Consider the following 27,576-nt stretch of genomic DNA (forward strand, 5'->3'; position numbering starts at 1 on the left):
ATCACACAACTGCTAAGACGCTTCAGATTAGGTGCTCAGGAATTATGTCACGAGCACAGGACACCGAGGAGGTAGGGAAGAAGACAAAAGAAGGGTGAAGATATTAATGTCAGGGGAGAGCCCACAATTTGGTGGTAAAGATTTTCTTTATTTTTATTTTTTTTAAAGATTTTCTTTAAATCACTAAAGGATATTTGGCTAAGTTATGGCACTATGCTTATTTCCTATGAAATTGGTTGAAAATAAATTTTTGTGAGCTCTGGGTCAAATAAGCATGCACATGTAAAATGTTCTACAGGGGATGAATAGTTTAACATAGAGTATAAAGACCAGTGGATTTGTTTGAAATGAAAAAAATAACCTTAAATTACCCTGCGTGATGGCAATATGCAGCACGCCCTGCATGAGAGCTGATTTCAGCATATTTGTTTTTTAGCAGTTTATCAAGCAATCATTAAGTGAGTTAACTCCACATCCGGGGAATGCTGATGGCAGCATTAGCCATAAATAAATAAGCTAATATGTACCATAACTAAATGAATAGACTTTTCCTTGGTGTTTTATGGCCTGAAAAGAACGCAGCTTTTCATTAAAGGAATCATTTGAAAATGTGGAAACTGATACTGCCACAGTTCAGTGCTCTCTGCCCATTGATAATGGGCTCTGTATTCGTTGTGGGGGTCGGAGACTGATGTCCATTTACTTTAGCAAAGATTGTTATTGAATGAAACCTTTAATGGGAGCGTTTATGATCCCACTCAGCTAAGAGCTCAGGCCTGCCTTAGAATAGTCTTTCCCTCCACCTTGACAGCTCTTAGACAATCAATACAGGTAATATGTCAGCTGGTGGTCAGCAGCCCTGTAAGTAGGAAGGTAGAGCTGAAATGGAAACTGACAGGTAGCCACTTAGAGAGGGGGTATGGGGTAAACACTCTGGAAGTAAAGCTTCTCTTGGGAGTGAGGGAGTGTCCAGCCCTCACATTACAGTCAGTGCTGGGATCTGATAGGAAAAGATTAGGGACAAAGACTAGGTAACAGGGGAAAAAGCCATTCAGAGCTTAGGAAAGGCCTTCCATCTGAGTGGTACGTTTTTCTTTTTGGGGGCCAGGTGTGGTGGTACTTTTAGAACCCCAGAATTCATAAGGTTTGTCCATTTGTAGGATCTGTCATTGGCTTATTTTTTTTCTTTTTTTTTTTTAAGATTTTATTTTTTAGGGCAGCCCGGGTGGCTCAGCGGTTTAGCACTGCCTTCGGCCCAGGGTGTGATCCTGGAGACCTGGGATCAAGTCCCACGTCGGGCTCCCTGGATGGAGCCTGCTTCTCCCTCTGCCTGTGTCTCTGCCTCTCTCTCCCTCTGTGTCTCTCATGAATAAATAAATAAATAAAATCTTAAAATATATATATATATATATATTTTATTTTTTAAGTAATTGCTACATCCAACATAGGGCTTGAACTCACAACTCCAACATCAAGAGTTGCATGTGCCCCATTATTTTAATTTTTAAAAATTATGGTAAAATAGGGGCACCTGGCTGGCTCAGTCGGTAGAGCATGCCACTCTTGACTTCGGGGTTAGCAAGCCCCATGTTGGAGTAAAGGATACTTAAAAATAAAATCTTAAAAAAAACTGTGGTAAAATACATGTAACCAGTTACCATCTCAACCATTTTTTAAGTGGCACTAAGTACATTCACACTGTTGTGCAGCCAGCACCACCATCCAGCTCCAAAAGTCTTTTCATCTTGCAAAGCTGAAAGCCTGTACCCACTAAACAATAACGCCACATTGCCCATTCCCCAGCCCCTGGACGTTCTACCTCCTGTCTATGAATTTGACCACTCTAGGTACCTCACATAAGTGGTACAGTATGTGACTGGCTTATTTTGCTTGGCATAATGTCCTCAAGGTTTGCCCCATGGTGTAGCACCTATCAGAATTTCCTTCCTTTTTAAGGCTGAATAGTATCCTATTATATGTATATATACCATTTTAAAACCCATTTATTTGTCCTTGGACTTTTGAGTTGTTTCTGCCTTTTGGCTATTGTGTGGTCTTGAGTTTTTATTCCAAATTCACTTCCTCATCTTCTTTCCTAGATGTCAATTTTGAAAGAATGAGACCCAGAAAGCCTTCCCAAGATACTTAGAAAAATAATACCTGGTTTGGAGCATCCCAAGCCTCCTGCCTTTCCCACCCTTGCCCCTCCCCTCAATGTTTACCATTCAGAGTATATATATATATATATATATATATATACTACAACAATGGTGCAATGAAACCTTTTAAAGATGACTGGAATTTCTCAAACTTCTGAGAAGAACCATCTGGGTGTTCATAAAAACTTCAGATTCTTAGATCCTCATCTCACCCAGGACTGGGAATCAGTGGTTTGGAGGAGGTATGTATAGGGGACCTGAGGTTTACTAGGTGTCCTGGGTGATTCTGATCTTTAGGCAAGTTTGAGATAGTCAAGCTTTAGCTTGATACAGACCCCTTCACTACCAACAAGTTCCTTCTATTTAGAAGTTAAAAACATCACAAATTTGATAAATGAATGGCTGGTTGTATTTCTTTCAAAGTATGGATTCCTGTTCTTTAACTTTTTTTTTTTTTTTAATGATAGTCACACAGAGAGAGAGAGAGAGAGAGAGGCAGAGACATAAGCAGAGGGAGAAGCAGGCTCCATGCACCCGGAACCCGACGTGGGATTCGATCCCCGGTCTCCAGGATCGCACCCTGGGCCAAAGGCAGGCGCCAAACCGCTGCGCCACCCAGGGATCCCTGGATTCCTGTTCTTGAAGTTTGTTATCTATTACTAGAAAGTTAGGGGCCAGGCACTATCACAGGATGAATAAGTGAATACCTGTAACCACAAACCCATCCTTCTCATTTTATATCTAAAATTAGTCATTAAGTCTGGCTTGATAGACTCACTGATGACCTTGGTTGTAGGATTACCTTTCTCAGAATTCCTCTCTGCATTGAAGTATTTCTGTAATTAGTATCCTTCACACACAGACCACCCTTTTTATTTTATTTCATTTTAAGATTTTATTTATTTATTTGAAAGAAAGCATAAGCTGGGGGGTGGGGTGGGGAGGAGGTGGTGGGGCACAGAGGGAAACAAAGAAGCAGACACCTCGCTGAGCAGGGAGCCCTGCATGGGGTTGGATCCCAGGACCCTGAGATCACGACCTGAGCTAAAAGCAGAAGCTTAACAGACTGAGGCATCCAGGTGCCCCTAGACCTCCATTTTTGGTGTCTCACGACATTTTGTATTTGTTATTCATGTAACACAGATTATAAACACCCATTTCTTCATTTGTATTTCCCTTTGTTCTCAAATCCTGCCACTCCTCAAAAAAAAAAAAAAAAAAAAAAAATGCATGTAAGTACTCTAGTAACTAGTGAACCAGGAGAGCCCTTGCAGTTTCTTTTCTTTCTTTCTAAGTTCGTTAATTTTTTTTTTTTTTAAGTGATGTCTACAGCCAACATGGGGCTTGAACTCAAGACCCCCAAGGTCAAGAATCCCATCTATGTTCTACTGACTGAACCAGCTGAGGCCTTTGCAATTTGTATCAAAGTTCCTGGCAACCAAGCTCAAGGGTCTTTTTCTAAACTCCACTGGCAAGCTCCCAGAGCTGGGGAGAGCGCAAAGGGGCTTTGGTTTTTGTATTTAAGCACTATCTTCAGCACTGGCCCTTCCAGGCCCTTTAATCCTCTCACCTGGCAAGTGGAAAAGATTGGAGTCCCATCTCAAGCCTGCTCTTGACTGCCCTTCCAGTTACCTGGGAAGATTTTAGGCCCTCTTGCTAAGGGAATAAAACTGCCTTGGGCTTGGGACGCCTGGGTGGCTCAGTGGTTGAGCATCTGTCTTTGGCTCAGGTTGTGATTCTGGGGTCCTGGGATCAAATCCTGTGTCGGGCTCCCCACAGGGAGCCTGCTTCTCCCTCTGCCTGTGTCTGTGCTTCTATCTGTGTCTCTCCATGAATAAACAGAATCTAAAAAAAAGAAAAAAGCCTTGCTCAGGGGCATATTTGTGGCTGAAGGGGTTTGGTATTTAAGAATGGGAATGGCTAGAAGATATGAAAAGACATTTCTCCAAAAAACACATACAAATGGCCAACAGACATGAAAAAAATGCTCAACATCACTAGGCATCTGAAAAACACAAATCAAAATCACAATGAGACACCACTTAGACCAGTCAGAATGGTTAAACAGGTTAGAAAATGACAGATGTTGGCAAGGATGTGGAGAAGGGGGAACCCTCTTACACTGCTAGTGCAGCCTCTCTGGAAAACAGTATTGGAGATTGCTTAAACAGTTGAAAATAGGGCTACCCTACAACCAGCAATTGCACTACTGGGAATTTACCCCAAAGACATAAATGTAGTAATCCGGAGGGACATCTGCACTCCAACGTGTATAGCAGCAATGTCCACAATAGCCAAACTATGGAAAAAGCCCCGATGTCCATTGACAGATGAATGGATAAATAAGATGTGGTATATATACACAATGGAATACTACTCAACCATCAAAAAAATTGGCTGATTTTTTTTGCCATTTGCAATGACATGGGTGGAAATAGAGGGTATTATGCTAAGTGAAATTAGTCAATCAGAGAAAAGAGAAAGATAATTATCGTATGATCTCACTCATATGCGGAATTTAAGAAACAAAACAGGATCATAGGGGAAGGGAGGAAAAAATTAAGACGAAATCAGAGAGGGAAATAAACCATAAGAGACTCTTAATCATAGGAAACAAACAGGGTTGCTGGAGGGGAGAGAGGTGGGGAGGATGGGGTAACTGGGTGATGGACATTAAGGAGGGCGTGTGATAATGAGCACTGGGTGTTATATAAGTCTGATGAATTGGGGCTCCTGAGTGGCTCAGTTAAGTATCTGCCTTCTGCTTAGGGCATGATCCCAGGGTTCTGGAATAGAGCCCTCATAGGGCTCCCTGCTTGGAGAGCCTACTTCTCCCTTTCCTCCTCCCCTTGTTTGTGCTGTCAAGTGAATAAATAAAATCTTAAAAAAAAAAAAAGAAAAGACTGATGAATCACTGTCTTCTACCTCTGAAACCAATAATACATTGCATGCTAATTAATTGAATTTAAATTTTAAAAAATAAAATAAAATAAAATAATTAAAATTTAAAGTAAAAAAAAAGGGAGGGAACAGAGACCTTTGGCTAAAGGAGAAACTGCAACAACCTTAGAAGACATCTTGCCCATTTTTAATGGAATAGAGTTTCAAAACAAGTTGAAGAATTTGGCTCTGGCACCTTTATTTTTTATTTTATTTTTTTTTGCTCTGGCACCTTTAAATCAGATAACCCACAAGAGTGGACTTCACGAGGATTCCTGCCCACCTTTCTCAGTTCAGGTTACTAACAGTCTTGCAACAATCAGAGGTGGGGAAAACCTTTGAAAAGGAAAAATCCTGCTGTTGTCAAAAACAAGCCCAAAGTGATGTGGGCGGTCGGTGTTTGCCTTTTTAGTTGTCTTGCTGTGTCTAACTGGTTAAAAATGAGGAAAGATCACATATTTGGTTCGAAAATCTTACTTGTTATTTTTATTGGTATTTAAAAAACAATTAATATAGATATATGTAATACAGAACATACTGTGAAAGCAAGCGGAAGAGCACATAACATTTTTAAACCGTTTGTAAATAATTAAGAACGCAATTTCAATCCCTTTGATATATATATATATTTACATATTTATTTATTTATTCATGAGAGAGAGAGAGAGAGAGAGAGAGAGGGGCAGAGACACAGGCAGAGGGAGAAGCAGGCTCCATGCAGGGAGCCCGACCTGGGACTCGATCCCGGGTCTCCAGGACCACACCCCGGGCTGAAGGCAGGCACCAAACCACTGAGCCACCAAGGGATCCCCCCCTTTGATATATTTTGATAGCAAACTGCCTTCGACACAAAGTACTATGCTAGAAATAAATCCAAATCAAATTTCATGAGCATATAGGTAAAATTTACGTGAAAGCATACACAATTTATCCCAGTTTTTTAAAAAAATATTTTATTTATTCATGAGAACACAGAGAGAGAGAGAGAGAGAGGCAGAGACACAGGCAGAGGAAGAAGCAGGCTCCATGCAGGGAGCCCGACGTGGGACTCGATCCCGGGTCTTCAGGATCATGCCCTGGGCCAAAGTCAGGTGCTAAACCACTGAGCCACCTGGGCTGCCCAATTTATCCCAGTTTTTAATATGAGATTACAAAATTCTTTTTTTTTTTTTTAAGATTCTATTTATTTATTCATGACAGACACAGAGAAAGAGAGAGAGAGACAGAGGCAGAGACACAGGCAGAGGGAGAAGCAGGCTCCATGCAGGGAGCCCAACGTGGGACTTGATCCCAGGTCTCCAGGATCATGCCCTGGGCCGAAGTCAGGTGCTAAACCGCTGAGCCACCAGGGCCGCCCAAGATTACAAAATTCTTGAGAGAATTTAAGATGAAAAAGTGGCAGTGAAAACATATTTTATCCTGAAAACATATGCAACCCCTACCCCCCAAATCTTCTCCATGACCCTTCTCTACCTTCACTGCAATTAGGGCTAAATATCTCATTTCAAAATACCATATTTTATCAAAGTTACTTTAGGTCAACAAAGCAATAAAGTAAAAATTCTTTGCAACAGTAAAGGAAAGCTTCATGTGCCTTATATTTCTATGTATATATATATTTTTAAAGATTTTATTTGTTTATTCATGAGACACACACAGAGAGAGAGGCAGAGACACAGGCAGAGAGAGAAGCAGGCTCCATGCAGGGAGCCTGATGTGGGACTCTATCCCGGGACTCCAGGATCACACCCTGGGCTGAGGGCAGCACTAAACCGGTGAGCCACCTGGGCTGCCCAAAAAAGTATTCTTTTCTATGAGATTCCCATACTCTATGGAAGAGATTATCAATGAGGTAGAAGTTTTTTTCTATTTTATATTAACACTATTCTTTAAAAGTTTTGGTTATTCTGGGACGCCTGGGTAGCTCAGTGCTCAGGGCATGATCCCAGGATCTGGGATCGAGTCCCACATGGGCTCCTTGCACGGAGCCTGCTTCTCCCTCTGCCTGTGTCCCTGCCTCTCTTTCTTTGTCTCTCATGAATAAATAAATAAAATCCTAAAAAAAATTTTTGGTTCTTCTATTTTGACATATGTAGTCAACAAAAAAGTGCTGTGATGTGATGTTCTGGTTACATGTTTTTATTAAAATTCAGTGTAGAAATGTGTCCTTCTAAGCTTTGGATAGGGTTCAAGAAATCACAGTTCAGTGTAATTACTGGGCCTAAGAAGTCATAAATAACTCAAAGTACTTAAAATCCCCATGAATGAAATACCTGTGGTGTCAAAATTAGGCTCAACAATAATAGGTAGTCTAGGACAGTATTTGTGATCTTATCCCTATCATATTGTGAATGGCAGCTCCTCCAAATCCCAACCTGCCCATCATTGCTTGGGTACAAATGGAGCTATGACTTTATGGCTACCACGCTGAGCCTAGACTCAAGCATCTGTCTGCTTTGCTAGCTTTGTTTGTTGCAACTAGCAACTTCCCCCAGTCCTAGGACACCCTGAGGGCCCATTAAGAGCTCCATCAATATCAGGAGACCACTTTATTTTGAGCCTACTTATTTTTCTAGGGTTCAGATGTCCCTTTTTATACATTTTTTAAAAGAACATTTGAATGAATCAAAGGATGCTATTTATCATCACACTTAGACTCAGATTGAGAAAAGAAATATAACCAGAGAAATTAACTCATGAGCGGGCTTTTAAATTCCATTGATCAGGTCATAGCAGCAGAAAGAGTTCTGTATTTCCAACAGTAAAAAGACAAAATTGTGTTCTGTTGGTATCTATTATTCCAAGGAAGAGCACTATTGTGCCTGCAATCTGTGTTCTAAGGGTTCCTCCTAATGAACAGCTTTTGTGATTTTGCCATGTTATACTGCTGTTCAGTTTTACCCATTGCTTTGCTGCAGGGACTAGGAAGAGATCTCAAATACAGCCACAGTTCTCAAACTGTTGGGCCCCACCCTCAGAATTTCTGATTCAGTAGATATTGGGTAGGACTAGAGAATTCACCTTTCTAACAAGTCCCCGGGTGATGTTGACATTGCTGATTCAGGAATCACACTTTCTGAGAACCACTCAAAGATAGACATCAGTAAAATCTACATAATTCTGTCTCCTTGACGGACAAGAGAAAGGAAATGGATTTATTAAGTATCATCCGGAATGAAAGTCATCTCATTTTATTTAATCCTCTTAACACCCTACAACATAATTATGACATAATTTTATGGATGAAAATGTTAAACCTCAGAAATGAAATGACTTGCCCGGCATTATGCAAATGAGGAAATGGTAGACAAATACAAGCTTGTTCAACTCTAGAATCTGTATTTCATGTGTGATGTTCCAACAATATCTAGCAGGTGCAATTGTATCAGCCCAGAGCTTTAATCTCATTCTACTTTCATGTAATGGTTAATGGACTGCCTTAGTCTTTTTAAAATTGTTATAACCAGACTCAAATTATCTTTAAAAAAATAGGTAGGGGGGATCCCTGGGTGGCTCAGTGGTTTAGCGCCTGCCTTTGGCCCAGGGCTTGATCCTGGAGTCCCGGGATAGATTCCCACATCGGGCTTCCTGCATGGAGCCTGCTTCTCTCTCTGCTTGTCTCTCTGTGTGTGTCTCGCATGAATAAATAAATAAAATCTTAAAAAAATAAAAATAAAAAATAGGTAGGATACACACTTAAGGGGCATCTGGCTGGCTCAGCTTTGGGCATAAAGATTACTTTAAAAAAATAGATGAGGGGTGCTTGGATAGCTCTATCGGTTAAGCGTCTGCCTTCAGGTCAGGATCCTAGGGTGCTGGGATCAGAGTCTGCATTGGGCTCCCTGCTCAGCAGGGAGTCGGCTTCTCCAACTCCCTCTGCTGTCCACCCCCCATGCTTGTTCTCAAGTAAATAACATCTTAAAAAAAAAAAAAAAAAAAGATGAGATACATGTTTTAAATAAATATGAGAGCTTAACGTAATTACTAAAGAAGGATGTTGTGAATTGACTACATTTTCCAAACCAAAAATTGAGATATGTAATCTGATCAGGATGATCCAAACTTTGTGGAAGCAGGTCAGATTAAGTCGGCTTGGTCCGTATACAGTATTACTTGGCATGGAGGCATTTCGAAGTGACTGCTAGAAAAGGACAAAAAAAAAAAAATTTTACCTTCCTTTGCTACTATGCTGGCTCAAAGAACAAAGTACTTAATTTGAATTATTCAACTAGTGAAAAAATTGGCATCACACGAGTTCCTGATGTCTTGCTTTACTGTTTGATTTTAAAATGAACTAGCAGTCAAAGAAAGGCTGCCTAATTACAGGATGAGCCCCCATCTTTTCAAAAGACCATTGTTCTGACTTAATTAACATGAACTAAAACAGTCCTAAAACAACAGGGCACATTCCCATTAGGATAAATTACTCAGACCTAGTCAAGGCAGCAGGATTCCCCAGAGGAAAATCTGTCACTGCTTTTCCACCTGCACTACAGCCCTTTCTCAAAGGACTCTGCTACAGCTGGGAGCCTCCCTCTGGATGGGGCATCTGTTCCATATTGAATTTGCTCCACTTTGAAAGCCATGGACCATGGATAAAGGGTGAGGAAAAATCCTAAGCAGTCAATAGCAGCATGGCTAGGGATGTGACATAATAGCTTAGTAATATGGTCGCCTATGGAACACTTTTATTCTGGTCTCAAATGTTCCTGTGAATATTTAAAAGTGTGTTGTTTGCTTTAATATAGGGAAGAATGGGATCATTGGTTGGAAAAATGCTATGTCCTTAGCAGGATTCATTGTTGAGCATACTGGTTCTCATTCGTTAAGAAACTGGGCAGTGGAGTGGTGAGACTTGGCTTTGTCCCTTGGAGGCAAAGACTGCATCACTTCCTTATTCTCAGCCTAGGTTTCTAATCTGTCAATGGGGAGGCCAGTGGTACCATCCAACAGGTTTCATGTTCATTTATAAATATTGGCTAATATTACCCACATGAAATGAGTTCCTCTCTCTCACATTAGAAAACATATTCCCCAAGGCTTGTATCAGCTTCGCTTCGTGGTAACTGATAAGCGCATTTTTCTCCTCCTCCTTTTTTTTTTTTAAACATTCAATATACTAGTATGAACCACTAATTAGACCTGAAAAGATTCCACTGGTCTCTTTATCAGGAATGAAATCAGGTTTAAAACTAGAGCAATACATATTTATTTTTTAGTCGATTTGCAATTTTTAAGCCTTTCTTCATTTGGTAATAATTTTTCTTCCCCAATTACAAAGCTCATAGATGATGAGGTGAATAAATAACTTCTGTGTCCTCTGAGTAATTGTGTGGTGTTAAACAAATTAACAGGCATTTGTCACGTGATGGGGGTGGGTGGGAACCAGGGGTTTAAAATGACTCCAAAAAAGACGAGGGATTAATTTATGTCTGAACACTTAGTTATAATATAATGAAGCTCAGAGTTGAATGAATTTTTAAAGAATTTATTCTATGAAGAATAGACCAGGTAACGGCCACAGCCATATTACAATCCAAAGCAAATAGTAGAGAAAGGGTAATTTTCATCACAAAAATCAAACTCTACTTACTCCCAGTTTCTGAAATAAAATACAGTCCCTCTCCCAGGGTTTGTGTGGTTTCCAGACCCCTTGAGCTATATCAATAGCCAGCTCTCACTATTTCTAGGTAGATTCACCAAAACTCCGTTTTTGTGGAAAATATTTCTGCGAAAGCAGAGGAAATAAATCGATAAATCCAGTTCATTGGCTGGTCCCATTTTTCTGTTTCTCATCTCAGTGTAACTATCACCTGTTCACTTGACACACCCAAAAGCGACAAAAATGAAGACAGAATCCTAGCCTTTAGATTTGCATGGTCTCCATACTCTGAGGGCTAGTGGCCTTCATGCAGCTTCATATGGGAGTAGGATGCTTCTTGATTCGGAAAGGTTTTTCCACAGATGCTGCAAGACCAGCCCTCATCCTCCTTGTGTGAGCGCCGAACGTGGCTGTCGTGAGCGGCGTGGGATGCAAAAGATTTCCCACAGTACTTGCATTTGAAGGGCTTCTCCCCGGAGTGCTGCCTGATATGTGTGCGGAGGATGCTGGAGGCAGTGAACCTCTGCAGAGAACACAAAGCAGCAGAAGTAAACTTCCTTCACCCTGACAGCTAACTAGACAAAGGGGTTAATTTCACTGTCACTGATCCTTAGTTCTCCAATGGATGAATCTGGGTTTTCAGGCCATAGAGCAGGCTTGGTCAACAGTAGTAGCCTTCGTAAAAAGGGCACAACTGACAGAAGGCTCAGGAGCCTCCATTTAAACAAGCAATTCCAGTGTGGCTGGTCCTAGGACCACACCCCAAGAATGTGCATTATGGAGCAGCTACTATTGGCCAAGGTCTCTGCATAAATCAGAACCTTATTTTTTTCTTTTCTTTAAGACTTTGTTGAGTAATCTTTCCACTCTTACAACTCCAAGATCAAGAGTTGCATGCTGGGGTGAGGGGGGTGGGGGTGGAGAAACACCTGGGTGGCTCAGCCACTCTGCCTTTAAACTCAAGAGTGTGCTCCCAGGGATCCGGCTCCTGGAGGGGAGCCTACTTCTCCCTCTGCCTGTGTCTTTGCCTCTCTGTGTGTGTCTCTCAAGAATAAGTAAATAAAATCTTAAAAAAAAAAAAAAAAAAAAAAAAAAAAAAAAAAAGGTCTGCATGCTCTAAAGACTGAGCCAGCCGGACACTCTGGTTTCTTTTTCTTTTTTTTTTTTTTTTAATTTTATTTTTATTTTTTATTTTTTTAAACTTCAACTTTCTGAGGGCCATCTGGGTGGCTCAGTCGGCTAAGCATCTGACTCTTGATTTTGGCTCAGGTCATGGTCTCAGGGTCCTGGGATCAAGCCCCAGGTCAGGCTCTGCCCTGGGCATAGAGCTTGCTAGGATTCTCTCCCTCTTCCACTGTGCCCCACCCCCAACCCAGCCCAACCCAGCTCTTAAGCACTTGCTCTCTAAAAAACAAAAAAACCTTAAAACTTTTTGATTCTCTGGAGATCCATTGAGGTTGGTATGTGCATAACAGTTCATGCTTTTTTTTATTGCGGGTAGCACTCCATGGGGGGAGAGGAGGGGAATATGCCTCAGTCTGTTCAATCACACTCCCACTGAAGGACATCTGGGTTATTTCCAGTCTGAGTTCTCGTGAATAAAGCTGCTACAAGCATTTGTGTACAGGTTTTTGTGTGAATATATACACCTTCATTTCTGAGATAAGTGCCCAGGAGGACAATTACTGGGTTCTGTGGTAGTTAACAAGTTTAGTTTTCAATGAAATTGCCAAACTTTTCCAGAATGGCTGTAACATGAGTACTTTGCTGTTTTTACATCTTCTCTTGGCCAATTCTGTTCTTTCCCTTATTTATAGCCTTTCTCCTCATTCATTTCAGTACTATGCTCTGACCTTTGTCACCTTCAAGTAATATATTAGAGACGTAATGACTTTATTTTGGTGGTATAAAACACCAGGTTAAACACCTGGTGACTTCAGATTTGAGGGGCTGGGAGAAAAGCACTGAACAATGGGGTGTCTGGAGTTGGGTCATTACCTAGTGAGGTGCACAAGCCATACTTGTCTGGAACCTGGCCAGTCTTCACCAGCTTAAGTAACTGGAGTCTAATGTGTAAACCGGGATGCCAAATAACTAGTTCATGTCCTACGTGGATTTAATTCCCCTTCCAAGCATTTCTCAATCTTAGGTAAGCTATAAGTCCAACGTGAGGATCAGAGTAAGAACCCAGAAACAGGATGTGTCGTGGGGCTATTTTGTGACCTTGCCTTGGAAACCCCGCTGGAGAGAATTTCTTCCGTAGGACAGCTTGCTTTTTTTTTTTCACACAAATCCACGGTCTCGGGACACCTGCATGGCTCAGCAGTTTGAGTGTCTGCCTTTGGCTCAGGGCGTGATCCCAGAGCACCGGGATCAAGTCCCACATTGGGCTTCCTCCATGGAGCCTGCTTCTCCCTCTAACTATGTTTTCTCCCTCTCTCTCTGTCTTTAATAAATCTTTAAAACAAAACAACAACAAAACAAATCCACGGTCTCTTCCTATAGCTTGTGCTGGCTCCACATGGTCTACTTATGTGTCAGCCTCATTTTTCTATGTTGATTATTTTCATTCTATTGACACACAAGTTCTTCAGCAGTGTTTGTCCCTAAGCCTGGTACACTCAATGTTTTATGTTTCTGTGGGACGTTTAGATATCCCTCTAACATGGCCTAGGTTTCTTTCATGGCTTTATCATAAAAATTTAAGTAGCTGGATGATAGTACCAGTCTCTTCCAGTGCTATCCACCAGGGCTTTCTGCAATGACAAAAGTGGTCTATGTCTGTACTATACAATTTGGTGGTCACTTGCCACACGGAGCTATTGAGCACTTGAAATGTGGATAGTACACCCAAGTTACAGAATTTGCCATTTTATTTCATTTTTATTAAATTAAATAGCTACATATGGTTAATGGCTAATTAAGCATTGAACAGCACAGATGTTTATCATCGAAATAGGACATGATGTGTTTAGGTATAATTTCTAAAGCATGGTCAAACCATAGTTTCTATTCCAGTGACCCCCTAATCACATATCTGTCTCTTCATTTTTATCATTTCAATATTCTGTATGTATAATTTACATTAGATTCCACTTTAGCACTCTTGCTCTAGGAAGTTAGATTCTATGCTCTTAAATACTATGTAACCATGTCTGCAATCATCAGGTCTCCTTGTAAATTAGGGGTGTACTTCTTCTTCTTCTTCTTCTTTTTTTTTTTAAGTTTATTTAAGTAATCTCTACATCCAATACGGGGCTTGAACTTCCTGTCCCTGAGCTCAAGAGTCTCATGCTCTACCAACTGAGCCATCCAGTACCCCTAGGGGTATATTTCATTACATATGTCGTAAATGCCAATTTGGCAATAGGAGGTCATATTTGACCATCTTAAGCAAACTGGAGCATATTCAGTGGTAAAAATGGGGATTGGGCTGATAATGGACTAACTAAGAACTCCTTATAAGCCAGGCTTTATGCTTCAAGTTCTTATCCATGAACATCCAAACAGGGCTCAATGCAGATCCCTTGGAAGGAGGTTCCATTTACCTTTGTACAATATACACAGTGGTATGGTCTGTCTCCAGAGTGGACTCTTGTATGTTTGTTTAGGCTGGAAGACTGAGAGAAACATTTCCCACAGGTAGAACACTAAGGTGTAAAAGAAACATACAGTTAAAATCGCGTCTTCATTTTGCCATTATGTTTATAAGAGGTGTAATATTGTTTTTATCCAGCATATGTCTGTAGTCGGAGGCTACAGACTCAAGCTGAGGGGTCTAATTAAGGTAGTAGAAAAACAACCCAGGGCTACCCTGACAAATCTGCAATCCTGGGTTCTGGTCAGATGTTTGAGTTAATACTGCAAAAGAAGAGATCAAATATAAAGTCTAAATACATGACTTGGAAAACAGGATTAGGGGACTCTGAGAATGAAGAGCAAAAGAAATGAAAGGTTAAGCACAGGGAGGTAGATTGAACATCTGGCCAAAAGGAGTTCCAGGAAGAGCAAAGATCTAGAAGACAGATGAACGAGAAAATTCCTTTCAGTTTAGAGCTTGTGTCTTCAAAAAAAAAAAAAAAAAAAAAAAAAAAAGAACTTGTGTCTTCAAATGTAAAGAGTACATTATATTTCACTGATTACAAAGCAGAAAACAAAGAGAAAGACCTCCCAACTTGACATGTTCTGTTAAAATTTCAGAATTCCAAAGATAAAGTGCAGTTTCCACAAAGAAGAAAACTGGTTATTTATAAAACAGACCAGAAACAAATTGCCACCAAATGATAAGAGAAAATAGAAAGATGTCTTGAAGGTTTTTAAAAATGATTTCTAGGGGGATCCCTGGATGGCTCAGTGGTTTAGTGCCTGCCTTTGGCCCAGGGCGTGGTCCTGGAGTCCCAAGATCGAGTCCCACGTCGGGCTCACTGCATGGAGCCTGCTTCTCTCTGCCTATGTATTTGCCTCTCTCTCTCTCTGTCTCTCATGAATAAATACATAAAATCTTAAAAATAAATGAATAAAATTAAACAACAACAACAATTATTTGGGGATGCCTGGGTGGCTCAGTGCTTGAGCATCTGCCTTAGGGTCAGGGCGTGACCCTGGGGTCCTGGGATGGAGTCTGGATCAGGCTCCCCGCAGGGAGCTTGCTTCTCTCTCAGCCTCTCTCTGTGTGTCTCTCATGAATAATAAAACCTTTAGATAAAAAATTATTTGAAGATATGACCCAGTATTACAAAAAGGAAATCAAGAAAGAGGAAGAGCAGGATAGAAAAATCAGTGGAACTAATTCATAAACGTGATGGTAACCATCCAAATACGATAATTCACAGGCCTATAAAGCAACTGCTTCAAATTCGAATAAGCTCCCTGAAGAACGCTTTCAAAGAAGATGTAAATATTACACAGGTTTACACAATTAAGAAACTACAAACACACATACACACACACAAAATAAGAAACTACATTTTCCTCTTGTAATTAGAAATCCTAGCAAAAACAAAAAGCTTGGAAGGAAGTAAAAAACAGAAAATAAAGAAAGCTAAAGTCTGGCATAATTTTGAGCAATGGATAGAATATTAAAAAAAAATGCTTTTTGGAAAAACCGGCTTCTCTCCATTGGTCAGGAATTTCAGGAGGGTGGAGAGGGCTAACATTCTAAATTCGTGTATAAATTTTTGGGTCTCATTGTTATGAACTAGAGATTTCCTCTGACATTTTTGTGTTCTTTATTAATTATGCTTGACAAATCATCTGAAAAAGAGGTACATTTAGGTTTTAAATGTTAGAAACAGGGGTGATAATACGAAGTTTTCCACTGTTGGTTTGCACCCAGCATCTTCTGACATTTTTTTTTTGGTCAAGCATTTTTTCTTTCTTGCAGAAATGGAATGTTTTTTGTTTTTGTTTTTAAAATCATTTATCTTATGTTTTGCATGTCTGCTTCACTGGAGATTTTTTTTTTTTTCAAATTAAGTTAATGTTTTGTTTTGAGCTTCTGCAGAAACTAAGTATATTTAATTGCCTTAGAAGTTAAGTACTCAAACTTAAAAAGTATATAAAATAAAACTAACAGCATAAAAAATGTTTAGCAGTAAAAAAGTAAGAAAGAAGTGCCATGAGAAACTTCAGTTGAGATGCTCAGAATACAGCTAGACAGATGAGCTTAGGACAGAATTGGCTAGAGATCAAAACCCAATGTGAAATGCTATTTATAGTCATAATACAAGACCACGCAGGGAGAGTTTGCAAAGAGAAGATCACTAAAGAAGAATTCTTGGGAATACTGAGGACACAGGATTCATCCTCTTGTATTGCCAGTTTAAAATTATTATTCCTCAGCTCTACTGTAAAATCGAGTTCTTATTTCACTTATTACTAGCTTCCACACTTTCCTTGTCATCCCTGTCACCTACAGATGGCCTGGTCAACAGTCCCCAGTTTCAAAGATGGCAGCACCTGAGTACAGCTTCTCCGAAGCCCAACCCAAGACCACCACTCAGAGTTTAGGCAGAGGACCTAGCCAACATTTTAGTAGAAATATCTTGAGTGAGCCCTAATAACCTTTTCCTGTATTCTTTTTAGTTAAAAACAAACAAAAATAAGTCCTGTAGTTTCCACTTTCTTAACAAATAGCCTCTGGTCCAGCCACAGCAAACTTGACAAATATCCCAAGTGGTGTATATCCCATTGGCCATTAAGATCCATCATCACTTGCTGTGCTAACTAAAAATGAAAATGCTACTGACTAAAATTATAGTATACCATCACTTGTTAAACACATTCGGTTTCAGAAAATATGTTTCAGAAACATAAAGGTCAAAAAACTCCAAAACCTAGAATTGATCAAATATGACTTGTGAAATATTACAAAAGCATGTAGCAATAGAAATATTAAAAAAAAAAAAGAAATATTTTCCAAGGACATATATTGACAGATTGCAGGACAAATACAAAGTGCCAATAAAATATAGTTTAAACATTTCAAACCACGTTACTAAGTAAGATGCAAATTAAAGCAAGATATCATTTTCATCTATCAAAATGGCAACATAAAAGGACAGCAGTACCGCAAGAGGCTCAGTGCTGCCTACCACACTGCAAACACCACCGGATGGACCATAAATTGACACCTTCTCTGGAAAGCAGGTTAGTGCTTCAATTCGAGCCTTCAAATTGTACACACCCTTTGACCCGGTTTTTCTCCTAGGAATCTATCCCATAGAAATCATCAGACACGGATAACAGAGATAATGATTTCTATATAATATTGTTCAAGGCAGACATACTGGGGAGAAAATTCACAAAGCAGGAGATTGGTTCAATGAATGATGGCACATCCATCTCATACACTGATGCAGCCATTACCATGTTTATAAAATTAGTCATGATGTAGTGTCAAGTCAGAAAAGTAGCCTCACAGTAGCCCAAAGTGTACTAAACACATACACACACATATTCACATACACATATAGAAAAAAGTTACACCTTAAATGTTTCAACTTGGGTCATGGCATATCAGGTGACTTTTGTTTTGCTTTCTGCAAATTCTATTTACCAAGCATACATTTTTCCCCCCAAATTGGAAATAAAAAAATTTAAACATTTACCAAAGTGAAAAGTATGAAAATCGATTTTGGCTTTGTTCTTCATCATACCCCCAGAACGAGTTAGCAGTCTGATGTGTTAACTTTCCACTTTTCCATTCATGTGTGAGCGTCATGTATAGCATATGCAATAAACCATTTCCAATGGCATCATGATATACATATTCTGCAGCTTGTTTTGGGTTAATAAGCAAAACATAATTTATACAACCAGTTCTGTGTTGATGAACATGCGAACATGCAATATCTAACTTCCTACTATCAAAATATACTGGAGCATACCTTTTTCCTTTTGCCTAGTCAACAGGTAAAAGATAGAATTTCATTGTCTTAATACTTCAAATGTTCTTAGAATTCTAGTTGTATGTGCTTTTCTGTGGGAACTGGGATTTAGAGGGATTCAGGTTGGCGTGGATATCTTTGTAGATCTGCATCACCAAGGGGTTACTGAAAACTAATTGTGTTAAATGTCTTTTGATGAGCAAAAAGGAGTTCTTAGATTATTGTAAAAATACTCAAATTTTACAGGAGCAAATAATATAGGGATTGGGATTCTTCTGAAGCTTAGCAGTGAACAGGAAGGGGTGGATAAGGGCAATTTTACGAAGATTACTCTTAGTTTTATCCCGTTGTCCTTTCAGGCTCGGCTCAAGGCCACCTTGAGAACTTTCACAACCTATGTGTCCAGGTAGAAGCAGACACCCTTCCATCGTGCACTTCTCTGCCTTGTCCATCTGTCCTAGCACTGCCCCTAAGGGACTACCTCTTAAGGTAGTTCACATCCAACCACTGTCCACAGCACTGTCCTCTCTTCCACAGACCCTGTCTTATCAGGTACTGTGTCCCAGCAACTCATACCTAGGAGATCCTCAAGGTGGATTCAGGCGTTTGAGGTAGGAGCATGAAAGCAATGTGAGTTACGGGCCATCCGTCATTCACCAGCCCTACTTCCTACCTTGTGAGGCCGGTGCTTCTCATGAACATGAAGGACATGGATCCGGAGCCGGTCTCGCTTCTCAAAGGATCGTTTGCAGAGAGAGCAGGGAAATTTCCTGTCACCCTTGTCCACACAAGGGGTATACTTGAGATGCTTATCTCTGTAATATTTGTAGGTAAATACTTTTCCACATCTTTCACATCTGTAGCCTTCTGCAGACTCTGTCAAACACAGGGGAAATAAGTGCCAGTGGCTTTGTCAGCTATCTTACTGCATTCTTACTTCTTCCAAGAGGAAGTTTAAAAAACTTCCATTACAGAATACTTTAAACATATAGGAAAGTCAAAACAATGGAGTCTAACCCTCACGTCCTCAACACCAAGCTTTCATAATGACCAACTCATAGCCAATTTTGTTTTCATTTATATCACTTGCCTCCATGACTATTTCCATAGTAATCATCATTTGGTTCATAAAATACCTCAAACTATAATTTTTAAAAGACAATACTTTTTAAAAAGTAGTAACCATATTGCCACTGACATACTTAAACAATTTTTTTTTCCTTAAAGAAATACATTGGTATACACATACGTTTAATTATTTTCCAATTAGTTCAATTTAGGATTCAAAGTCTTCTTGTAGTCTACGGTTTGCTATGTCTGCTCAAGTTCTTTTTTTTTTTTTTTTTCTGCTCAAGTTCTTAATTCGTAGGCTCTCCTTTCCTTTTGTTCCCTGAAATGTATTTGTAGAAGCATTGCCTCCAGCCCTACTTAAGAGCAGTTCAACTCTATAGTTCATTTTAAGAAAGATTTTATTTATTTATTAGAGAGAGAGAGAGGGAGCACAAGCAGGGAAGGGGGGGGCAGGGGGAGAGAAAGAAGCAGACTCTCCTGCTGAGCAGGGAGCTGGACTCAGGCTTAGTCTCAGGACTCTGGGATCATGACCTGAGCCAAAGGCACACACTTGAAGACTAAGCCACTCAGGCGCCCCCTAACCCTAACAGCTCTTTAACGCACTCTTGACTGGCAGGTCTTAAGCGGTTAGGTTAATATACCAAACATACCTACAGTGTCCCTTTTCAGATCAGCGTAAGCTCTAAGTTCAAAACAGTTCACCTCCATCAATGATGAACACCAAATAATGAAGGATACCAATGGCTTACTTTCTAGCCTTCACAAGGGCTGTTCCATTTGCCCCCATTTATGAAGTCCTAGGCACCTGTTTAGCTTACAGTTTGCTTCTGTGAACTTTTGGAAAAGATTCCAGAGCTAGAACCATCATGTATAGAGTCAGGATGACATTATCTTGCCTTCCCTTGTATTCATAGGGTTATCATGATGATTAATTTAATCTTATCACTTATTGAGTTCTTACCACTATGAGTGATACTATCGCTGAGTGATAGACAAGACCCAGAAAGGTAAATCTGTTTTTATCAAAGGAAGAGGTGGGGGAGAGAGGTTAGAGAGGGTTCATCGGACTCTAGCAAGGGAGGTCCCCAGGTCCAGGGGTGTCTATTGTTGGAGGAGAGGAGAGGACAGGGGCCACCTACAAAAGCATCCCTGCTGAGGACACTCTGGATTCCAGAGGATCAAGTGGCTTTGACTGTGAATGCATCACTGAGACCTCATTGTCTGGCCCTAGGGAGGGAGAGAAGACCCAGGAGTAAGTAAGTATATGCAAGAGTCTGTAGATGGAAATCTTTTTAGCATCAGGACTGCAGGGAAGCTATCCATCAGGGGCTTTGTTAGTTGACAACTACATCCCAGGCACGTTTTACAGGTAGCTAAGGAAATAAACCATTCACTAAGTAAATAACCAGGAAGGCAACCACCAACCCCAGGACCAGCCACTGCCTGGGATGTCTATCACTTTCATTGAGGTGCTAATACTCTTCCGAATCCCCTTGCTGGGATGGTTTTTGCTCAGAGCTAGAATTTTCATTGGTCAGAAATACCTGGCTTTTCTGCTCTTGGGGTGAGAGGAGAGGGTCTACAAGGCAGGATCAGTGATCCAAATTTACAAAGCACTAAAGCACACCAAAATTCAGAGTAATGGTTCAATAGTAAGTTTGCATAAGAACAACGGCTTAGGCATAGGCAAAAAATGACATACCATCCCCTTAGCTGCCTACCTTTTCTGCTCGGGTCTTTGGAAATTTAACTTTATAACCTAATAATTTTATCCTGTTCCCTTTCCTTCTTTCTCCTCTCCACCGCCCCAACCACATTAACTACTCTTTTTTTAGCCAAGGGCTTTCTCAACATGGACAATGATGCCTCCTGCCCCACCACATACAGTTTGGTAACGATTAAGGGTGGTCTTCACATTCCACACCTCCATCCCCCAAAACACACATTCTGCAGGCTTGCATACTCAAATAACCCGCCTACATAGGGTTCAGACTCTTCCCTTCCACTCAACACCTTGAAGAGGGAAGTTTCCACCAATCCTCGCCTAAAGCCTTTGAGGAAAACAGTTCTTTTCAGAGGACAGAGGAATTTTTATTTTTCTTTCCTTGTTAATCCTATCCCAAACCACTCATAATAGAAAAAAAAAATGAATTCATCCATAATTCTTTCCAACAAATTAAACTGCTCACCGATTTCCTTCCACACATTGTCCCAAATACAATATTCAATCCCATTTACTATCATAAACCCTCAGCCCTGTTCCTTATTACCAGATAGGGATTTCTCATTTCTGCATCCATATTATTCCATATATTAATATATCATCATTTACCCAAGAATTAGTCTTCTATTGAGCGTTCAGGTTGTTTGTGATTTTTCACTAATATGGATGGTCCTACAGTAAAACTCCTCATGGACAAAGCTTTCCTTTCTGGACTATTTTCAGGAGACAAATTTCCAGAAGAGTATTACTGAGAAATCAAAAGTTATGATCATTGTAATAGCTTAATACATAGCATTAAGTGCTTTTTCAAAACAATGATTATATTGTGAATTATCAAGCATGTGTTTTTCTCAAATCTACTTTTCACTTTTATTTCAAAAACATTCAGTACATTTTGGAAGTGACCAAAAGACTTGGTTTGGTGATCATTATGACACAACTGTGAGGTCCACACACTTCAGAGAGTCCACAATCTCACCACCATTCCCAGCATGACCCCCACACCATCCACGAACAGGGGTAGCAGGAAGATAGTTTATCAAGACAATTTTGACAGGCCCTCGTTTGACCCTTTTTTTTTTAAGATTTTTTTTTTTAAAGATTTTATTTATTTATTCATGAGAGACACGCAGAGAGAGAGAGAGAGGCAGAGACATAGGCAGAGGGAGAAGCAGGTTCCATGCAGGGAGCCCAACGTGGGACTCAATCCCCGGACTCCAGGATCCCGCCCTGGGCCAAAGGCAGGCGCCAAACCGCTGAGCCACCCAGGGATCCCCCCTTTTTAAAGTTTTTTTAAGCAGGTTCCATGCAGGCAAGCCTGATGTGGGACTCAATCCTGGGTCTCCAGGATCACACCCTGAGCCAAGCCAAAGGCAGATGCTCAACCACTGAGCCACTCAAGCATCCCTTATTATTTGGACTCTTGAAACAAGAGGCTGTTCATTATTCACTTCCTAAGCCCTGTGAGCATGTCCTCCTTCCTTTGGTTTCACTATTCCCCAAACCTGCCTTTCTCTCCCAGTCTAACACACCTCACCCTTAAGCAGCTTTTTCCAAGTTGGTCCTAACATCTTCTGCTTTCATTCAATGCACACACATTGTAATAATTTGCATTTATCTCATACCACCTACTGGATGGCGGGGGTGGGGTGGGGGCGTTCCCCAAGCTTTTGTGTAAGTAAAAATCACTCCGAGAGCTTTTAAAAATGCAAATTCCAGAGGCTCACTCCCAGAAGTGGGTTGGTGGTCCTCTAGCTTCTTGCTGCTCACATGTGGTCCAGGGGTCAACAGCCATCAGCCTCCCCTGGAAGCCTGATAGAAATGCAGAATCTGGGCAGCCCTGGTGGCCCAGCGGTTTAGTGCTGCCTTTAGCCTAGGGCCTGATCCTGGGGACCTGGGATCGAGTCCCAGGTCAGGCTCCCTGCATGGGGCCTGCTTCTCCCTCTGACTGTGTCTCTGCCTCTCTGTCTCTCATGAATGAATAAATAAAATCTTAAAAAAAAAAAAAAAAAAAAAAGCAGAATCTCAGGTCCCAACCCTGAATGACAATCTGCATCTTTCCAAGATCGCCAGATATTCACATCCACATTAAAATTTCAGAGTAAGGGATCCCTGGGTGGCGCAGCGGTTTGGCGCCTGCCTTTGGCCCAGGGCGCGATCCTGGAGACCCGGGATCGAATCCCACGTCGGGCTCCCGGTGCATGGAGCCTGCTTCTCCCTCTGCCTGAGTCTCTGCCTCTCTCTCTCTGTGACTATCATAAATAAATAAAAATTAAAAAATAAATAAATAAAATAAAAATTCAGAGTGAGGGACACCTGAGTGGCTCAGAGGTTGAGCATCTGCCTTTGGCTCAGGTCATGATCCCGGGGTTCTGAGATCGAGTCCCGCATTGGGTTCCCCACAGGGAGCCTGCTTCTCCCCCTGCCTATGTCTCTGCCTCTGTGTCTCTCATGAATAAATAATAAAATCTTTAAATAAATAAATAAAATTTGAGAGTGAGAGTCTAGCTCAATGCTTCTCAAAGGTGACGAAGATCCACAGTAAGAAAGACATTTTATACTTGATACTTAGCATGTACACACATCTCCTTTTGAAATAAAAACTTCCCCAAACAATGCTTCCTCTTACTTTGAGATTCACATCGACATTTTCTATTCTATTTTATTCTTTTTTTTTTTCTCCTTTAAAGATGATCTAAACCACTACATTTCCCACATGAAGATACTGCAACCTCCATCAGGAAAAGCACCGCTTGCTCTAGGGCTTTGATGGGGTCATCAGCTGGGTTAGTCTGAGCAGAGATGAATCAGAATCTGGCTCACCTAGGCAAGAGGTTGCATCTATCTATGTTGCCCTTATTTTTTTCTCTAGAAAGAGGCGAATCAGAAAAAGAAAAGGTATCCTTGTGAGCAAAAGTACCTTCAGCAGCTTTGGAAAGATAAGGGCACTTTCTTCCAGCTGGGTAGTGTCCCCCTAGTTAGAGATGCCCTCAGCTTAATCTCCCCCACATTAGCCTCTGTGGGGGGATGAGCCCCACAGGTCAGGGAGAGACTGCTGAAGGGTTGTTCTAGTTCCGAAAAGAGCCAAGTCCTTCCACTAGAAAAGACTCCCCGGGGAAAGGCAAAGGTGTTACACTCACCCTCAGAGGACCTAGGAGCCTGCTTCCCCTGTTCTGTGACTTGAAGGCTCACAGGAATGTCCAGAAACTTTTCATAGCAGTCTCCATACCACACAAGGAGCTCTTGGTTCTGGCAGATCTCCTTGCAGCTCTCATAAAATATCTGCCCTTGACACTGCACTGCAACTAGGTTCTGCTCCTTGGGGAAACGGGCACAGTTGACATAGGACATCCAGTTCCCTGCATTTCCTTTTCCATCTATAAAGTGGCTCAAATGACCATCTTCAAAGATCTAAATAAAATAGAACAGAAAGTTTAAAATGCACTTTCTTTTGGCCTCACTTATAAAATTACTTATTAAAAATTTATAGTCCAAATCTCATGCTTGAGTCCACTGAATATATTTATTATTACTTATTAACATTATGAAGCCCAAATGGATTTATTAGCTTCAGAATATCTCCGTAGGTGCTGTGACATTTTAAGATTCTTACTTCTATCGCTTGCTTCGTTTTCAGATTTCTATAGTGAATATGTTAATTCCATTAGCCAAGAAAAAGGGGAACAAGAGCAAGGTTGCATTTAATTCACAACTTAAAGACAACCAATTAGATTTGTGCTTTATCCCCACCTAGTTGTCATGCATATTAGTGGAGCCATACTTTAATTCTTTCTGGGCTGTTGGCAATTCCACTGACTCGAATAATGTTTTGTTATTATAAGCAACTCTGTGATTAACATCTTCCACATAGTCTGAATTTCAGATTACTTTCCTAAACTATAGTCCTAGAAGTAGAAATTCTGGGCCAAGGGGAGGGATCCGATCGATATATTCTGACAAACTGGAGTCTTACCAGCATGCATCCCAACAGAATCAAGAGTATCGGTTTTTAAAAATCCATTGCGAATGTCACAGGCAAATGATACCACAAATTTTAAAATTTGTTTTTATTCTCTTTGGCATATTCTCAGCACCACTGTATAACCTTTAAAGCATTTGGTTTTGTCTATAAATATAGACAAATATTAATTATTTAAATACATATTCCATGGTTACTCTTCACAGATTTAAGGCAGCACAAAATGCAAAGAATTCATGTCGAAGAGCTATCTTCATGCAGTGAACTTCTGCCTTTCCCTCCTCTTTATATTGCAAAAACGGGCAGCACAGACAGCAGAGTGTCCCCTCCTCCAGGCTAGTGATCTCCTAGAGGGCCAGAGGCCAACATTGTGCCCCACCAGTGTCATTTCCCACTTTGTCGACCCACCAGAAACATATTCATTTACCTCCCACATCAGAGAATTGTCTCCATAGGTCTTGACTTCACTGGCGTTGACCACTTTACCTTGAAAGGGCCCAAACCTGACTCCTTTGGCAATGAGGCTACTGCAGAATACACCAAAATGCCGCAATTCTCCGAACGTCGTCTGCTTGAGGCAGAGACCTGGGGGAAACCCAAGGCAGGAGAGCCAATGAGGAAAGTCACTGTATTGGTTCAGGGACAAAAATGCAGGCAAGGAGCCCTGCCTACCTTCTGGTAGCTGAAGGGAGTCTTTATCCAGAGTTCGACAAAGAGAATCGGATCCTAGAAAAGAGGGTTAAAACTTTATTTTTCATAAGGTGTTTCCCTCCCTACATCTTAGAGGTAACCATTATGCTGAATTTGAGGTTTACCCTTTTATATTTTTCCTGCTCCTTTTTATTTTTTCCCTCCGCTCCTTTTATATATTATACATAAAATTTCTCATTTGAGACTCTGAACAACCCTTGGAAGGTTATGTGATTAAACCCATTTTGCAAACTTAAAGAACTTGAGAATCAGAGATCCTGCCGACTTTGACTAAGGTCAAGATAGCTGTCTAGGCTGGGACTCCAAGTATGAACTGCATGAGGCTATCAAGGAGATATCTTGTACTTTCTGGTAGAATCTGATCCCAGCTGACAAGTCCACGGGGTGAACCAGGTCTCTCTTGACCCTCAGCTCCCAGTAAAACCCACCTTAGGAATCATGCATTTAAGCAAGTAGAGCCTCAGAAGTGAGCTTGGCCTACCCCCTTCATACTCTGATGGGAAGTACATGCACTTCCCCCCTGGACTTGTACGGTCTCAGATCCACCTTGACACCCACCTCCTCCACTCCCTGGGGCTCCCACCTCTGTTCCCATGCCACCTGACTCACGCCAGTTGTGACCGCCTTTACCAGAGCTGTCTGTGGGGACCAGGAAGCCGGAAATTGCATGGTGCAGAGGGGCTGAGTGCTCCACGCTGGGGATAACCCCGAACAAAACGAAGTGCAGGTCCTCCTGGGTGAAGTGGTAACGGGGAATCGACTTTCCATACGGGTTGGGGAGTTTGGAGCCCTCCTCAGATCGCCTGCCTGGGGAGGAAGGTAGTAACTGGGCGGTCTTCATCACCTCGGGTAACAGGGAAGCATTCACAGCCGTCGGTTTAATTAAAATCTCAGGTCCACAACACTGGCCACTGTCGCTTTGGCCACCAACGTGGTCCAAGTCTCCACTGGTGGCGCCTCTGTACTCGTGGCTGCTGTTGAAGTGTGGCACCTCTCTGGGGAGGTGGGGAATCGCGTACCACGGTGGCAGCTTGCTGTACCAGGGCAGATCGTAGAGTGGCTCCCTCTGCAGGGCCAGGCTGGAGCTCAGCAAGGGAGGCGCGGGCCGGAAGGTGAAGGGGGGCACGGTGTGGGGCTCGGACACCGCAGCCTCCCGGGGCGGGAAAGCCTGGAGATTTTCCTCCGCAGCGGGTAGCAAGTTCCCATAGTGGCCGTAGGGCAGGAAGGGCATGTTGTAGGCGTCCAGGTGTTGGGGGCTGCGCTGGAGCCTCTCGGGCGCGTAGCACATCTTGTCCTGCGGGCCGGCCTCCCCTGGCGGCGGCAGAGCCATCCCGGGCCACAGCGCGCGGCGCACCTGCGGGGAAGCAGGCCGCATCTCAGGGGAGCCGGGGCTGGGGGCCGCCGCGGGCCTGCTGCTGCCTGCCCAAACCCCACCGTCCGAGCGAGCCTCCGATTCGATCCCGCAAGCCGTCCCTCACAAGCCCAACAGAAACCGCCGGGCAAACACGCACGCAAAGCCGCACACCAAAGTCCTCCGCGACCTGGCTCGACCCCGCAGTGCCCGGTGCGGGTCGCTTTCGCCTTCCCTCTCCGAACACAGCCCGACCCAGCACCGCTGCCTTCCAAAGCCCACTCCCTGCATCCGGCCCCAGACCCGGCTCCCGCAAACCCGTCTCCAGGTCCCTCTTCCGCCCTCTTCTCGGTCCAACAAAACTCCCCCACAGGGTGGGTCGCAGCCCCCGGGCCCTCCCGCCCCCGCCCCCGCCCCCTCCCCCTCCCCCGGGGGCCGGGCGCCCAGGTCTGACCTGAGCCTCGCGGCGGGCGGCAGCCCCTGGGTCCCCACGCAGCGAAGGCGCCCCCCGCCCCCCGCCCCGCGCCGCCCCGCGCCGCCCCGGCCAGTTGGCGCAGGAGGAGCGGCGGCGGCCGAGCCCGGGGGCAGGTCGGGAAGGCCGCCCCTCCGCGAGCCCCGGGTCTGACCCCGCGGCCCCAGGGGCCCGGGCTGC

At 42.3% G+C, this 27,576-nt stretch overlaps 1 protein-coding gene across 3 annotated transcripts; it reads right to left on the bottom strand.

Moving 5' to 3' along the window:
* Positions 1–10,571: 10,571 nt before the first annotated feature.
* PRDM14 (PR/SET domain 14) lies at positions 10,572–26,933 on the bottom strand. 3 transcript variants are annotated; one of them, XM_038579479.1, is made up of 7 exons: positions 26,204–26,932; positions 25,535–25,588; positions 25,290–25,447; positions 24,024–24,294; positions 18,763–18,965; positions 14,250–14,351; positions 10,572–11,224 (listed from the first exon to the last, which is right to left on the bottom strand). In XM_038579479.1, the coding sequence occupies exons 1-7, from the start codon at positions 26,901–26,903 to the stop codon at positions 10,997–10,999; spliced, it is 1,716 nt and encodes a 571-aa protein (XP_038435407.1). In that variant the 5' UTR covers positions 26,904–26,932; the 3' UTR covers positions 10,572–10,996. The 3 variants fall into 3 exon arrangements, with proteins under 3 accessions (XP_038435407.1, XP_038435406.1, XP_038435408.1); XM_038579478.1 differs by having other exon boundaries at positions 26,183–26,931; XM_038579480.1 differs by lacking the exon at positions 14,250–14,351 and having other exon boundaries at positions 26,183–26,933.
* Positions 26,934–27,576: the final 643 nt, after the last annotated feature.

This window comes from Canis lupus, chromosome 29 (genome assembly GCF_011100685.1).
Source record: "Canis lupus familiaris isolate Mischka breed German Shepherd chromosome 29, alternate assembly UU_Cfam_GSD_1.0, whole genome shotgun sequence".
Lineage (NCBI taxonomy): Eukaryota > Metazoa > Chordata > Mammalia > Carnivora > Canidae > Canis > Canis lupus.

Excerpts from the sequence above, each read along its gene's own strand:
- PRDM14 (XM_038579478.1), bottom strand. The coding sequence starts at position 26,903 with ATGGCTCTGCCGCCGCCAGGGGAGGCCGGCCCGCAGGACAAGATGTGC. Across the intron at positions 14,352-18,762 it reads AGAAGCACCGGCCTCACAAG|TGTTCTACCTGTGGGAAATG; the intron begins GTAGGAAGTAGG and ends TTTACACCTTAG. Across the intron at positions 11,225-14,249 it reads ACTGTGTATATTGTACAAAG|AGGTTCACTGCCTCCAGCAT; the intron begins GTAAATGGAACC and ends TGTTCTCTGCAG.